The 17,536-nt window shown below is 45.2% G+C and overlaps 1 protein-coding gene across 1 annotated transcript in view; it reads left to right on the forward strand.

Annotated features, from left to right (window-relative positions):
* cfap206 (cilia and flagella associated protein 206) overlaps positions 1–10,114 on the forward strand; it is a 33,633-nt gene extending 23,519 nt beyond the window's left edge. The window contains exons 10-12 of the mRNA XM_078213541.1: positions 2,710–2,903; positions 8,908–9,039; positions 9,881–10,114. Of these exons, the coding sequence (XP_078069667.1) occupies positions 2,710–2,903; positions 8,908–9,039; positions 9,881–10,114 (560 nt within the window). The remainder of the gene's footprint in view (positions 1–2,709; positions 2,904–8,907; positions 9,040–9,880) is intronic.
* The last annotated feature ends 7,422 nt before the right edge of the window (positions 10,115–17,536 follow it).

Raw genomic sequence — 17,536 nt, forward strand, 5'->3', positions numbered from 1 at the left:
GGCACTGTGAGGCAGCAGTGCTAACCACTGTGCCACCATGCCACATGGGTGCAAATTTAGATCCAACCACTGCATGGTGCTATTGTGTCATTATGCTACCAAATGTCACAATTTTATGATCTTTACCTTTTGCTGCGAAGCCTTAGGAACCCAAGGACTTGGCTAAATACATAGTTATTTCCCATTAGCTTGTTCTGACCAATAATAATCCTATCATCTATTTAACTTATAAAGGGGAAGTACTTTCTACTTTGTCAAATAGTAGAATAGTACTTTGCATGATAATAGCATTCACCTATCAGTAACCTCCTGGGGGTAGTATTACAAACCCCACAGTAGTTGTGTTGATGGGAGTACGTAAAATAGATCAGGTGGGTAGCCCGTTGTCTGACTGTGGGCAATGCACACCCAGCCCCCAAAATAAATTAAGCTGTCTGTGTCTGCGTGGGTTTCCTCCGGGTGCTCCGGTTTCCTCCAACATTCCAAATATGTGTAGGTTAGGTGGATTGGCCATGGTAATGAACGGGGTTGCGGGGATTAGGGCAGGGGTGTGGGCCTAGGTAGGATGCTCTTTCAGAGACTTGGTGCGGACTCAATGGGCCGAATGGCCTCCTTCTGCACTTGTGATGTGTTGAGTGCAATATGTTGGGGAGTTTGAGCTGTCGTTATCATTACAATTTCCAAGGTGTCGTGGGAGAACACTCCTTTTGCAAAAATATATTCCTCGTGCAAGCATTGGCTTCCCCGTAAATAGATCAAATAGATCTTTCATTCCAGTGTTTTTCAGGTGATGGCCACATTGGGTGTTAGTAGTAATTGGCTGACTGCTGTTATACCGTACCAACATTTTTAAAAAATCTATCGTACACAAAATCATCACAGGAGAATTGAAATTTTCTTGGCTGTTCTGCCGTTCCACAGCCCTTATTGAGCCAGCACTCATGGGCAAGAAATGGGACATGATTTGTGACAAAACGTTAAGGGCTATGTGAAGACAGACAGTCAGAGGCGATTTTCCTGAAGTTCTCTTGTCTCCTTTTGCCTGACCTCCATTTGATACTCAATGATACTGACATTGGCTGAAATCATTGTTTTGTGGGTACCAGCAATAACATTCAAATTTAATTTAGAATTTTCCCTTGTCTTTTTTTTAAGAAAAGGAAAAATATCTGTATTTGGGCAGCTGTGACTATTGTTCCTTGTCATAAGCTGATTTCAAACAAAATGCAAAAAAGTAAAAATAAAGTTTATTTATTAGACACAAGTAAGGCTTACATTAACACTGCAATTAATTTACTGTGAAATTCCCCTAGACGCCACATTCTGGTGCCTGTTCAGGTCAATGCACTTAACCAGCACATCTTTCAGACTGTGGGAGGAAACCGGAGGACCCAGAGAAAACCCATGCAGACATGGGGAGAACATGCAAACTCCACACAGACAGTGACCCAAGCCGGGAATCGAACCCAGGTCTCTGGCGCTGTGAGGCAGTAGTGCTAACCACTGTGCCACCCATGGCATGTAACCAAGTAACCACGTAATGCCCACACCAAGTAACCAGCTGCGGGGCGAGATTCCCACTTCCCACTGTGTGTATAATGTATATTTAAGTTAACTCCCTGATGTTGAGTTTCTCTACTATTTCTACCCTTGATTTAACATTTCCATAGAATCCAGTTACTCTGGCTCCCCCACTCTTCCCATATTTCCACTATTTTTCACTTCCAAGTATTCATTCAATTCCCCTTTTAAGGCTACTATGGAAGTTGTTTCCGCCAACCTATTGGGCAGTGTTTTCTGAATCCTAACCACTCGTTGCATAAAATGAAGTTGTCCCTTCTGTAGCCTTTAGTTCTGATGCACTATCAATCACGATACGAGGACTCCAGTGAGTGAGTGAATTAACAGGCTTTTATTCGCAAAGAACAGGAACACACCCTTGTAGCTGACCTGGCCCAGACTGAGGCGAGGAGGAGGAACCATCACCTTTATACCTCGTTCTGGTGGAAAGGGAGGAGTCTCAGGTGGAAAGGGAGGAGTCTCGGGCCAGGTGCAGCATGGGTGTGTCCAGGCATACACATGTAGTTACAGTGGATCACCACAAGTTCTTTTGTCAATCACCTTAAAGTTGTGCACTCTGGTTACCGACCCTTCAACCAGTGGGAACATTTTCCCTTTACTTGCTGAATTTTGCCACGATGCACTCAAGGAAATACCATGGGTCTTTAGTCGTTCCAGATGTAAAGAGGGAGGCGATGGCCGAGTGGTATTACCGCTAGACAATTAATCCAGAAACTCAGCTAATATTCTGGGGACCCAGGTTTGAATCCCGCGATGACAGATGGTGTAATTTGAATTCAATAAAAAATATCTGGAATTAAGAATCAACTGATGATCATGAAACCACTGTTGGAAAAACCCATCTGGTTCACTAATGTCCTTACCTGGTCCGGCCTACATGTGATTCCAGACCCAAGCAATGTGACTGACTCTCAACTGCCCTCCAAGGCCAACTAGGGATGTGCAATAAATGCTGGCCAGCCAATGATGCCCATGTCCCATGAATGAATAATAAAAAAACACAAAAGGGCGTTGTAGACTAAAAAGAAAGTACCACACATAAACTGATATCATGTTATCATCAAGCAGCAGAATAATTGGACATAAAATATTTTACAAGAATGTCATAAAATAATCTGTTCTTTTCAGGAAATCCAAATATTGGAATTCTTAAATATCAGGAAAAGTATTACATTTTCTCCTCGAAGGAAGCAGCCAGCTGCTTTGCTCAGAAGCCTGATTGTTACATTGCTATGGCAGCTGAGCAAGCTCAACACTCTGCAGAACTCATTCAACTCCTGGAGCTCCACCAGCAATTCTCCACAATCTCTCCCTACACACAGGTATAGCCACTTTGGATGATACTTCTCAAAGAAAAGTGACAACAAACCATGTTGTTTGCATGTTTCCGTTCAGTTCCAGTGGGATTGTGATTCCAACCTCCAATGTTCAGTCCAATAAACAGAAAATGTAATGACTCAGGAAGCGCTACTGGAAAGGAACATAGTTTATTTACAGAAATCAAAGTAAAACCACTACCATGGTGTACACACACTCGTCCCTGCCTGGGAGTACAGTTCAGCAGGCCCAGTCCTGGGCCTGCCTTATAAAAGGTGCAAATAATGAGTTCCAGCTGGGCAGACCACTTTGATTTGATTTGATTTAATTTATTATTGTCACATTTATAGGAAAACAGTGAAAAGTATTGTTTCTTACGCGCTATACAGACAAAGCATACCATAGAAAGGAGAGAGTGCAGAATGTAGTGTTATAGTCATAGCTAGGGCATAGAGAAAGATCAACTTAATGTGAGGTAGGTCCATTCAAAAGTCTGATGGCAGTAGGGAAGAAGCTGTTCTTGAGTTGGTTGGTACGTGTCGTCCGACTTTTGTATCTTTTTCCCAATGGAAGAAGGTGGAAGAGAGAATGTCCAGGATGCATGGGGTCCTTGATTATGCTGACTGCTTTTCCAAGGCAGTGGGAAGTGTAGATAGTGTTAATGGATGGGAGGCTGGTTTGAGTGATGCACCAGGCATCTTTCAGAACCCTTTGTAGTCTCTTGTGGTCTTGGACAGAACAGGGGCCATACCAAACTGTGATACAACCAGAAAGAATGTTTTTTATGGTGCATCTGCAAAAGTTGGCGAGAATCGTAGCAGACATGCCAAATTTCCTTAGTCTCTTGAGAAAGTATAAGCGTTGGTGGGGTTTCTTAACTATAGTGTCGGCATGGATTGTTGGCACCTGGACCAACTCGCGATTCCAACCTCCGATGTTCAGTCCAACAAACAGAAAATGTGATGACTCAGGAAGCACGACTGGAAAGGAACATAGTTTTTTTGGGGGATGCAAAGTAAAACCACTACCATGATGAACACACACTAGTCCTTGCTTGGGACTACAGTTCAGCAGGCCCAGTCCTGGGCCTGCTTTATAAAAGGCACAAAACATGAAGCTCTCAACCATTTCTACTTCATCCCCATTGATGTAGACAGGGGCATGTCCTCCACTATGCTTCCTATCGATGACTATCTCCTTTGTTTTGTTGACATTGAGGGAGAGATTATTGTTGCTGCACCAGTTCACCAGATTCTCTATCTCATTCCTGTACTTTGTCTTGTCATTGTTTGAGATCCGACCCACTACGGTGGTGTCGTCAGCAAACTTGAAAATCGAGTTGGAGGGAAATTTGGCCGCACCGTCATAGGTGTATAAGGAGTATAGTAGGGGGCTGAGAACACAGCCTTGTGGGCACCGGTGTTGAGGATGATTGTGGAGGAGCCTATCCTTGCTGATTGTGGTCTATGGTTTAGGAAGTTCAGGGTCCAGTCGCAGATGGGGGAGCAGAGCCCCAGGCTACCAAGTTTGGAGATGAGTTTCGTAGCAATAATGGTGTTGCAGGCTGAGCTGTAGTCAATAAATAGGAGTCTGACATAGGTGTCTTTGTTATCTAGGTGTTCCAGGGTTGAGTGTAGATCCAGGGAATCGGCGTATCCTGTGGACTTGTTGCAGCAGAAGGCGAACTGTAGTGGATTCAGGCAGTCTGGAAGGCCGGAAGTGATTCGTGCCATGATTAACCTTTCGAAGCACTTCATAATGATGGATGTCAGAGCTTAATGACGATAGTCATTAAGGTACGCTGCCTGGCTTTTCTTTGGTACCGGGATGCTGGTGGTCGTCTTGAAGCAGATAGGGACCTCAGTTTGGCGTAAAGAGAGGTTGAAGATGTCTACGAATACCCCGCCAGTTGGTCCGCGCAGGATCTGAGTGCTCGTCTGGGTACTCCATCCGGGCCAGTTGCTTTCCTTAGGTTGACTTTCAACCACTGCCTGTTACCAGGGGAACTCATACTCAACGAGCCCTGCATGAGATCAATTAGTGATTCCCTATAGACCTCATGGGGGTCATCACAGAAAATAACTGTCATCTTGCAGCATTGAGCATAAGAGTAATGAGCAAAACACCAGAAAATGCTGAGATTCCAGTTAAAAAAGCAGATTTTTGAGTGAGTTAGACATGTATTTTGGCTCCATTCCCACTTGTTCCCTTCAGTATCTTCAGATAAGAGGCTGGAAACATTTTTGTTTTGTAACCAGACATCTTTTTGCAATTTTTAACGCTAATATTTCAACTATCCAGCATTTCGGAACAAAGTACTGATGATGATCATATGTAAGAGTTTTAACAACACCAGGTTAAAGTCCAACAGGTTTATTTGGTAGCAAATACCATTAGCTTTCGGAGCGCTGCTCCTTCGTCAGATGGAGTGGAAATCTGCTCTCAAACTGTTTGAGAGCAGATTTCCACTCCATCTGACGAAGGAGCAGCGCTCCAAAACTAATGGCATTTGCTACCAAATAAACCTGTTGGACTTTAACCTGGTGTTGTTAAAACTCTTAGTGTGTTTACCCCAGTCCAATGCCGGCATCTCCACATGATGATCATATGCACAAAGTAGGGAAGTGGAATAATCAAGATGCGCTACATGTTAATGTACTATTATTCACAGCGTATGGCAATTACCTTGTTAAGGGAATTGCTAGTTAAATATGTGACATTGATTATCCTATAAATAGAGACAACTGGAGCACTCAGGGTGGAGAGCTTCTTGTAGGTTAGTAGCATTGAAGAAGTGCCTTACAATAAACTGACTCGAACCTAAACGACCAGTCTGGACTGATTCTTCCACCACAGCCACTTGCTGTGAGTAACAGTACAGAGAACATAGAGGCAATAAATGACAGCAACGGAGAGAAGTAGAGATAGCAAAGAAAAGGTGAGAATAAGATATGAGAAGTACGAGAGACAGTGAAATACAGAGAGAAGACTACAGATTTTCTGTTACTTCAATTTGGGGTGGCACAGTGGCACAGTGGCTAGAACTGCTGTCTCGTAGCACCAGGGACCCGGGTTCAATTCCTGGCTTGGGTGACTGTGTGTGGAGTTTGCACTTTCTCCCCGTGTCCGTGTGGGTTTCCTCCGGGTACCCCGGTTTCCTCCCACAGTCCAAAGATGTGCAGGTTAGGTGGATTGGCCATGCTAAATTGCCCCTTCGTGTCAGGGGGATTAGCAGGGTAAATATGTGGGGTTACAGGGGTAGGGCCTGGGTGGGATTGTTTTTGGTGCCGGTTCTATGGACCGAATGGACCTTCTGCACTGTCAGGATTCTATGATTCTATTCTATGAATTTTTTCCCCCTGTCAGTCACAAGACCTTGTTTTGGAAGTCCATAAAATTTAATAATCAGTCGCGTCATTCTCGGTCTTAGAACAAATTGAAATAAGTTGGAATATTTTTCTCACCCGCAATCTAAAAATGTTCTTACACTGCAACATTTCATTATTACAGAAAGACTTGCATCCACGCAGCGTTTTTCAAGGCCTCATTGTGAGCCTAGTTAATGAAGTACTTTTGAAGTATGGTTGTAATGTAGGAAACAGAATAGTGGGAAGAAACTTTAAATTAAGGAAACAAACTAGTTAATTAATTTCACTTGAATTTGCACCTCTGGGCAAAATAAAGTTACTGAGGTTGGAACTGTATTCTCGCAAATAAAAACAGAAAATGTTGGATTAACTCAGCCGGTCTGGCAGCACCTGTGGAGAGAGAAACCAGAGTTAAAGTTTCAAGTCTTCAGACTTCAGACCTCTTCTTCAGAGCTGACTACGGGCATGGGCAGTGGGCAACCTTTCTTAACTCCTAATTCAGAGAAACTATCATTAAAAATGCAGCGTATACATGGAATATATTGAGGAAAAATGTGTGGGAATCAATTTTGGTAGAAGGATCAGATGAGTAGAGTATTTCTTAAACGTAAGAAATTAGGAAGTTTAAATGTACAAAAGGACCTTGGTGTCCTTGTCCATTAGTCACTGAAGGCTAACATGCAGGTGCAGCAAGCTATTAGAAAGGTTAATGGAATGTGAGTCTTTATTGCAAGAGGATTTGAGTACAGGTGTAGTGAGATCTTGCTTCGATTGTATAGGAGCTTGGTTGGACCGTACCTGGAACAATATCTTCAGTCTTGGTCCCTTATCTCAGAAAGGATATTATTGCCATAGACAGAGTGCACCACAGGTTCACCAGATTTGCTCTGGGGATGTTGGGACTGTCTTATGAAGAGAGATTGGGCGAACTGGGCCTGTATTCTCTCGAGTTTTGAAGAGTGAGAGGTGATCTCATTGAAACCTACAAGATACTTAAAGGAACAGACAGGGTAGATGCAGGTAAAATGTTTCCCTTGGTTGGGGAGTCTAGAGTCCAGGGGCCATAATTTCATAATAAGGGAGATGCCACTCAGGACCTAGATGAGGAGAAATGTATTTACACAGAGGGTTATGAATCTTTGGCATTCTCTACCCTAGAGTGCAATGGAAGCTAATTTCACTGAGTATGTTTAAGATAGAGATTTATAGGTTTCTGATTAACAATAATGTAAAGGGTTATGGGGATAAAGTAAATTTTATTTGTTAGTCACAAGTAAGACTTACATTAACACTGCAATGAAGTTACTGTGAAATTCTCCTAGTCGCCACACTCTGGCGCCTGTTCGGGTCAATGCACCTAACCAGCACGCCTTTCGGAATGTGGGAGGAAACCAGAGCACCTGGAGGAAACCCACGCAGACACGGGGAGAACGTGTAAACCCCACACAGACAGTGACCCAAGCTGGGAATTGAGTGCAAACCACTGTGCCACCATGCCGCTCTCTAGTGGCAGATAGTGACTATAAAAGGAATTAAAGTGTCTCATCACCTCTGAACGTATTAAATGTAGGCTCAATGGACTGAATGTTTCTATGTTCCCTATGTCTGCATAAGATTCTTTATACACCAGTTCTACACTTTGTTAATGCTAAACAATCTTTAGTGATAAACCTGATTGAATTCTTTCTTGCAGTCAATTAAGACTTTGTGGAGCTCTTTCTCCTTCATATTTCCAGTATGAAATCCAGAGCACAAAAGGACATTTATTTCATAAAATGTCATTTGTAAGATTTGTAACCTTTTGCCACATGTAGCTCCAGGAAATGTCAGCACCTGGACAATGCCGCCAAAGCAAACTCATTATTACCATAATATAAATGTTATGCTTCTGAAATAATGGCTGTAATTTTAAACAGAAAGTTGTACATTGACAAAAAGGATGCTATAGTTGAGCTCATTGCCTCAGACCAGACCTATCGAATAGCCCATGATAGAAGGTCTACATGGACAGAATTGGGTAGAGTTGTGATCAACAGTTGATTGAAACTTGTAATTCAGGATCATACATGGTCATTTAAGTAAGATATTGAAGAACTGCCAAGCATTTTTCTTCAAACCAGGGGGGAAATTTCAACACTTCAAATTTCAACAAAAACGGCGGCTCAGTGGTCAGCACTGCTGTCTCACAGTACCAAGGACCCAGGTTCAATTCCCGGTTTGGGCCACTGTCTGTGCGGAGTCTGCACGTTCTCCCCATGTCTGCGTGGGTTCCTCCGGGTGCTCCGGTTTCCTCCCACAGACTGACAGATATGCTGGTTAGGTACATTGGCCATGCTTAATTCTCCCTCAGTGTACCCGAACAGGTGCCAGAATGTGGCGACTAGGGGATTTTAACGGTAACTTCATTGCAGTGTCAACGTAAGCCAACTTGTGATACTAATAAACTTAAATTTTATATCTTATTTAAATTTTTCTTTAAAGAATATTTGGGAGGAGCATGGTTATTGAGGACTAAGATAAGTAAAGTATTTTTATAATTCAGGCATTACAGAATAAGTCATTTTCCTACAATTTGTCATCAGTCTGCAGTCGGGGTTCTTGACTTTGTCCCTTTTTATTTTCTTTGCTTTCTAATTTCTAGGCAGCCAGATGCTTGAAACCCATCATAAAATATGACAACTGCACCCAAACTGACACTCACATCCTGGAGCCAAACATTGTTAAATCATATGAATGGAATGAGTGGGAGTTGAGAAGAAAAGCTATTAAATTGGTAAACATGCTTTTTAAAATTTCATTCGTAAAAACATCTTAGTTGCACCCATCAACCAAAGCTACTATCAGTTGGCAACAAACGTATCTATTTATTTTATGGAAAGGTACACCAAGTATACAGTACACAGGTAACTAGCTACCTTGCATTTACATAAGAAAAGTTTATTTATTGGTCACAAGTAGGCTTACATCAAGTACTATGAAGGTATTATGAAAATCCCCTGTCACTTTGTTACAGCTGCAACGCAATCTGAAAATGCTGAATGCTGCTCAGCAACTTAAAACTGACGAAAAAAATTCCATTGTTAATTTCCTGATCAAACCACAGTTAAACTATTCATAGATTTGGCTCTATTTTGCCTATTTATAGTGTGATTTTGTGGCCTTGCCAGAATATATATGTGCTAAAACTTCTGTCTTTATAAAATAGCATATCACCTGCCTTACATGTGCAACACCATGGGAGAACCATAAATATATCCAACGTATTTAAGTCTTGCCTATATTATGCACCATAAACTATCCACCTGACTGTGAACAACACCTATCCTGTCATGTTCCATAACCACCCAATTGTTATAAAACAATTTACCTTCTAGCTTACCAGGAACAGTGACACAGATTAATACAACAGGATCTACTTATATTACTTAGAATTGAGTGGCTCAAATGTTATGTTGATTTGATATTCACTCAGTAGATAGGCTTCATTGGAATCAGCAAGAATTGAAATTGTCAGACAAATGACCCCACATAAAATATTATGAACAAAATTGTGACTGGTACTATATGTATTTAGGTACAGAATAATGGCATTTTAAATGCTTCAATTTCTCCAGGCAAACCTGCGTCAGAAGGTCACCCGCTATATACAGACAAACCTCAGCCACATGAGAAGAGACAACACTTCCCAAGTCTACCTGCCAAAGAACAAGGCAATACAAACAAAACGAGATAACTCCAGCAATGTGCCCAAACCACAGGTCTTCTATGCTGGCTTACGTGGAGGAAAGGTTGCAGAACCGACGCATATGATCAAATACAACTTAACAAGAGCGATTGATGAAAATTAAAACTGAACCTCTCTTCTATAAAAAAGAAACTTGATTAATCAATCTAACAATACTTTCATGTTGGCAACAACTATCAGATTTAGTATTAAATTGAAATTTTTCCCACAGAATTCTTTGTAGAAAATACTACGGGTTGGAAGATGATACATTTAGCAGCTATAGTCCAATGTTAATGCTTGTTATTGTATTGCAGACATTTTAGCAGGATATCATTACCCTGATAAGCACGAGCACAAATTTGAGGCTTTCAATAAAATTGGTTGAACTAGTTGATGTCGAAGATGTCAACCACAGCCTGCAGGTAATAAATGCAAGCATGCAGCAAAACCACTTGAGGAATTTTAGAATTACTGGTTCCTAAATTCAGTAGTATCTTACAGTACAATAATTGACATGTTGTATGCCAGATGGAAGAGGCCCAAGCACCATTTTAAATCGGCTTTATTGGAATGCTATGGGCACACCAATAGAGCTCACCAGTCCCAAAGGAATAATGGACAGGGAATGGTGAGAAGGGGGGGTGTGAATGAAGTATTAATGTGAAGACAGGAAGAACACTCTTGTTCCTTCTGGCAATGAAGATCTCGCCTTTGCAGACATTTTTGAGATATATTAAACCAGTGAGCCCTATAGTGACAGTAGGGTGTGTAAAACAAAAGCTATTAATAAGTAATTCATAACTTCCTCCTATATTTTTAAAAATACCTTATTAGAAGGTAATAAAAGTATCAGTCATGCAAAACCCTTAAAGTATCAATAACAAAAACCACAAGCCCTTCAAACCACTTAACCTTTTGTAAATAAACATTGTGAAATTGACAGCCGAGATCAGAGAGCCTGAGCTGTTAAATAAGCAATGTTTTCTCTGGGGCGGAGGTGTTTTAACAGGAGTAATGGTTATCTGGGCATTCAGCCAAGCATACATAAGAGATTTGGCTGTGAGCTGAAACAATCAACTGATTGATAGCTCTGGCTTTCCGGCCAATTTCACAATGTTTGTTTGCACAAGGTTAAGTGGTTTAAAGGATCAATGAGCATGGAAGTGCCATAGCTTGACTTAGGGGGTTTGGGGGGCCAGTGGGATGGATGGAAAGGTATATCTTGGCCTAGGGGGAATGAGGAGGACCTTTTGCAGTTACTGTTTAAAAGGTATCATAGTTCCTCTGAGGGGCCAGGAACCATGAATTTAAAAAATCCTGGCCCAACAATGAAAATTGTAGAGATGTAGGACATGCGTATTTCCACAATGGAGTCAGCCAGATTAGAGTGCCAAGCATGGGGTTTTGGCAGAAACCAGCCCATACCCTTTATAGGTACCCAAAAATCAGACAGTCTGGGAATGAGGTAGGGACCCAGCTGCCATTTTTAAAGGGCTCCTGAATCATCCAGACTCAGTGAAAATTAAGCCCTATATTAGGAGAATTACAGCGCCCTATTATAATATAGTTTTTGCACCTTTCTGTAATTTCCGTGTAAATTTGTTCCATATCTTTCCAACTAGTTGGCAGTCTATAGGGTACAACCAGTAGTGTAACTGTACCTCTATTGTTTCTTACTCAAACTAACTAGATTCTGTCCTTGATTTCTCTCAAACATTCTCTCACTCAAGCACTGCAATGCTCTCTTTAATCAATATTGCAACTCATCCTTCCTTCTTTCCCTCCTTATCTTACCTGATCAGCCTGAACCAGATTTTCATGGTCTCATATGGGACTAAATGGAGTCAGGCAAGGGAAAATCAGTGGCCCTGGTGCAGATACAGACATCACACTGCCCTTGCCTGCACTCTGGGTGCTGCCAAATGTGGCTCTTCATGAGCTTGGCACCTCCTCATGGGGGGGAAGAACTCTTGCGCTCGAGTCGATTTGCTGCATGGGTTCCTCCGTTTCTAGCCAAGAGCCTGCACTACCTCCAGACACATCAACAGAAGGCCTTATATCTGCTGCTGCTGCAAGTACTGAGCCCCAAACCGACTCCGGAAGCCTTTTCTCATTGCCAGGTGGAGCATCACTGTGAGTCTTCCACCTCCCCCATCACGGAGGAGGATTGCACACAGATACCTCTGCCTCAAACACCTCCTTCTGCACACTAATGCTGTGCTCCTCAGCCACTGCTGCCCACTACAACCATGCATGGACCCAGTGAGGTGTACTTCTCTAAACTGGCACCTAGTGCTCTAGTTTTACATGGCCCTGCATCCTTAGAACCTTTCCTCTTCCTGACATCCATAGGATTCCGTGGCTGGTAGATGTGAGTGGCAACCATTGAGTTCTGTGTGAAATACAAGAGAAGCTCATGAGAGGTAGGCAGGAAGATCTTGAAAGTTTCACAATGATGGGATTCCCCATACTTCCATGCTCGGCATGCTATCAGATTAGGTGCAGCACACAGCTAACACCCTCCCCCCTCAATCTCCCTCCCTACTGCTATCAAGATATTCCCCCAAACACAACCCACCTTGCCCACACCATGCTGACATAAACCTGCTCATGGTCATGTGTACCTCAAATAGGGGATTCACTATCACCAACAAACCCACAGTGGCGTCCCGTGGGTATTGTGCACCCGGTTCTCCTGCAAATACAACAAACAGAGTGAGGTAAGACACTGGAGTGCTGAATGGAGAAGGGAAGATCCTCTACGTGGTTTCAGGTAGCGTGTATTCATTGGCAGCTGCACACATAAGCACTGGGCATTGTGTCTGTATCCCAGACACACACCCCTGCCAGGTTGTTGAGCAGCATGTGCCCTGTATCCCACCGCTGCTATGCATTTTGCAGGCTGCAAGTTAAGGGGAAACACTGAATACCTGAAAGACTCACCTTTCCAGGATACAGTAGATCTTAAACCTTTCCCAGCACTGCACCCGTGATTGGCAGTGCTTTCCCACAGCACTCACTACTGCAACTTGCAGCCATGCCCTCTAGTTGGGGGTCAGAGACAACTTGTGGCCCTCCAGATACAGGATTGCTCCTCCTGTCATTTGTTGACTGCACAAGAGGATTGGTCCTGGTCGCTGAATAAAGGAGCGGACAAGCCCAAGTTCTCCTGACTCGCATTGGAGTAGATGAAACACATGGGTCAGTATGTGTGCTCATCTTTTCTGAGATGCATCATGAGCTGGACATGATTATATTAAAAAGGGGGGCTGGTGAGTTGGATGACTACTGGTATGGGTTTATCATGTGTTGGCTTGGTGGCCGCATTGAGTTGGTGTGTGAATGTGGGACCAGGTTTGGAGCGCTAACATTTGACGGGTCTTGAACTCCTTGAGGCGGTTAGAAGTAGCCAGGGTATTGGTCAGCAGTTCCCCTCCTCTGTTGAGGTTGTAGGGATGAGGTACTGTGAGAGGCAATAAAGTTGTGGGCTGACTGCGGGGAGCAGCTCCTGAGCTGGGTTGCTTTGCTAAATTGCAGCACCATGTTGGGACCTGCTGCAATTGCACATGACAGTGTACAGCCATGTGCAGGGAAGCACAGAGCCAGGCTGGGACTGCAGTCCAAGCAAGAACTAAGGGAAGCCTGCAATGGGCAGTGAGTTCACTGAGAGTTCCTTCAAGCTGAGCCAACTATACCAGGGACATAGAGCTATTGCAGCAATGACAACCATAATAATGAATACTCAAAGTACAAAGTTCAATTAGCACTTCTAAGAATACTCATCAGTTGCGTATGAACAATTGATCTTCTGCGGCACAAAGGTGGTGCCGGATGTGGGATTTTATCAGCTCTGTGCTAAGATTGCACCATAGCCAGTTCAAGGCTTCATGCTGGTGCAGGGAGCTGGCAGGCACATCACGAGTCTGTCCCTGCCTCTACCAGATGAAAATATTGTCTGCCAGGGCTTCCGGGACAGAGGCAGGGTGTTAATGACTGGAAAATTCCCGATTCCTGGCTCCATGATGAAAATCCGGTCCCTTGTAATCCAGGGATATTTAGGACCCAGTCCTGCCCTTCTGCCAGCCAGGTTTCCATATTGCCACAACATCATATTCTCCTGAGTCCACCACCTTCACCTGCAGCTCACTAAATGTATTTACTGAATGACCCCAATGGAAGAAATCAATGAGTAAGATATCACTTTTTATAATCTTTATTTTAACAATCAAACCAAATGCAAAATAAATGTAGCATGAATTAACAGGAAAATTGTATTCCAACATAAACTATAAATTTATGTAGCAGCTATAAAGAAGATGGATCTCGCAGATTTCTTCAGTAGTCCTTTCGACATATATGTGTGGCGAACCACTGTTACTACATGTATGTGCCTGGACACACCCATGCTGCACCTGGCCCGAGACTCCTACCTTTCCACCTGGGACCCCTCCCTTTCCACCCAGAGTGGGGTATAAAGGTGATGGTCCCTCCTCCTTGCCGCAGTTCAGACCAGGTCAGCTACAAGGGTGTGCTCCTGTTCTCAGTGAATAAAAGCCTATTAGTCTTCTCTCACTCTCAGAAGTCTTCGCGTCGTAATTGATAGTGCATCAATTTTATTCACTGAGAAAAAAAACCAGGATGGAGTAGCTTTTAAAGCCTGATACTCTAAATTTGGATCCACAAGCGCCGGGGGCAGCCAACAGCTTTAATCACTGGCTGAAGTGCTTCGAAGCCTTCCTCGGAGCCTCCACGGTCGTCTGGTCCGATGCAGACAAGCTACACGTGCTCAACGCCCGGGTAAGCGACGCAGTTTTCGCCACCATCTGTGACGCAGAAACGTACACTGGTGCGCTAGCACTCTTAAAGAGCCAATATAGCCAACAGACGAACGAAGTCTACGCCAGGCATCTGCTAGCTACCCTTAAACAGCAGCCGGGGGAATCAAATGCACAGTTCCTCCGCGAACTCCGCGCGCTCGGCAGGGCTTGTAACTGCAAGGCCGTATCCGCTGCGCAGTATACAGAGGACTTGATCCGCGATGCCTACGTTACGGGCATCGCATCCAACTACATCCAACAGCGCCTGCTAGAACAAGGTGGGCTAGATCTTCCAAAAACTGTAGTGCTCGCTGAATCCCTCGAAGTAACATCACGTAACCTCGAGGCGTACACGCCTGATCACGCGACATCGTGGAACTCATGTCCAATATCATCCCAGTACCTAGGAGGGCCTCCGACTTATGCCACACAGCGCCCCACCAATGACTCAATGGCCGCGGCAGCCCCCAAGTGTTACTTTTGCGGCCGAGCAAAACACCCCCGACAACGCTGCCCGGCAAGGGAGGCGTTCTGCTCAGGGTGTGGAAAGAAAGGCCAAACAAACCATTTCCTTGGCCTCAAAGTCCTGCTCCGTGGATGTCATCGGGTACTGTGTGGTGACTCTTACGGTTCGGGGGACCGAGTACGCAAATTTTAAGCTCCTGGTGCTCCCACACCTCTGCACTCCCGTACTCTTAGGCCTCGACTTCATGACACATCTTAAGAGCGTCACGTTGCAGTACAACGGGCCCCTTTCCCCGATCTCTGTCTGCAACCCGCAGTTCCTGGACTACCCACCGCGCACCACCTGCGGCCGTTCGACCCTCCAAGTCACTCCCCCACCACTGTTCGAACACCTCACCCCCGAGTGTAAGCCCATTGCCACTAAGGGCAGACGGTACAGTGCGGGGGACAGGACCTTCATTAGGTCCGAGGTCCAGCGGCTCCTGAAGGAAGGGATCATTGAGGCGAGCACCAGCCCTTGAAGAGCGCAGGTGGTAGTGGTCAAAACTGGGGAGAAACACCAGATGGTCATCGATTATAGTCAGACCATCAACCGGTACACGCAGCTGGATGCGTATTCCCTTCCGCGCATATCCGACATGGTCAATCGGATTGCGCAATACCGGGTGTTCTCCACGATAGACCTCAAATCGGCCTACCATCAGCTCCCCATCCGCCCGGAGGACCGCAAATATACGGCTTTCGAGGCGGATGGCCGCCTCTACCATTTTCTTAGGGTTCCCTTCGGCGTCACCAACGGGGTCTCGGTCTTCCAGCGCAAAATGGACCGAATGGTGGACCAGAACAGGCTGCGGGCTACCTTCCCGTACCTGGATAACGTCACCATCTGCGGCCATGATCAGCAGGACCACGACGCCAACCTTAACAAATTCCTCCGTACGGCCGCTCTCCTAAATCTGACCTATAATAAGGAGAAGTGTGTCTTCTGCACTCACCGCCTCCCCATCCTGGGATATGTGGTGGAAAACGGGATCATCGGCCCCGATCCCAACCGCATGCGCCCCCTTATGGAACTCCCCCTCCCGACCACGCTTAAAGCACTGAGGAGATGCCTGGGCTTCTTCTCATACTACGCCCAGTGGGTCCCTAATTACGCGGATAAGGCCCGTCCGCTCATCAAATCCACCCTTTTTCCCCTGTCGGGAGAGACTCGCTCGGCCTTCAACCGCATCAAGGCGGACATCGCAAAGGCCCCGATGCACGCTGTGGACGAGTCAATCCCCTTTCAGGTGGAGAGTGATGCGTCTGACTTCGCCCTGGCCGCCACCCTTAACCAGGCGGGCAGACCCGTAGCCTTCTTCTCACGAACCCTTCAGGGCTCGGAAATCCGACACTCCTCAGTCGAGAAGGAGGCTCAGGCCATCGTCGAAGCAGTGCGACACTGGCGCCACTACCTAGCTGGCCGACGGTTCACCTTGCTCACGGACCAACGTTCAGTGGCGTTCATGTTCAACAACGCGCAGAGGGGCAAGATTAAGAATGATAAGATACTGAGGTGGAGGATTGAGCTCTCCATCTACAATTATGATATCTTATACCGACCCGGGAAGCTCAATGAGCCCCCGGACGCCCTGTCTCGCAGAACATGTGCTAATGCGCAGGTGAACCAACTACAGACTCTCCACAATGACCTCTGTCACCCGGGGGTCACCAGGCTCTACCATTTTATCAAAGCCCGTAATCTGCCCTATTCTGTTGAGGACGTCTGGTCTATAACCAGACACTGTCCGGTCTGCGCTGAATGTAAGCCACACTTCTATTGGCCGGACCGGGCACACCTCATAAAAGCCACCCGCCCTTTTGAACGCCTCAGCGTCGATTTCAAAGGGCCCCTTCCTTCTTTTGACCGCAACATCTATTTCCTCAACGTGATAGATGAGTACTCCCGATTCCCCTTTGCCATCCCCTGCTCAGACATGACCTCGACCACGGTCGTCAAGGCCCTGCACGGCCTCTTCACCCTGTTCGGTTACCCTAACTACATCCACAGCGACCGGGGATCCTCCTTCATGAGTGATGAGCTGCGTCAGTACCTGCTCTCCAAGGGCATAGCCTCGAGTAGGACTACCAGCTACAACCCCAGGGGTAACGGACAGGTGGAGAGGGAGAACGCGACAGTCTGGAAGGCCGTTCTACTAGCGCTACGGTCTAAAGGCCTTCCAGTCTCCCGCTGGCAAGAAGTACCCCCCGATGCACTACAC

The sequence above is a fragment of the Mustelus asterias genome, chromosome 5, assembly GCF_964213995.1.
Source record: "Mustelus asterias chromosome 5, sMusAst1.hap1.1, whole genome shotgun sequence".
In the NCBI taxonomy this organism is placed as follows: Eukaryota; Metazoa; Chordata; class Chondrichthyes; order Carcharhiniformes; family Triakidae; genus Mustelus; species Mustelus asterias.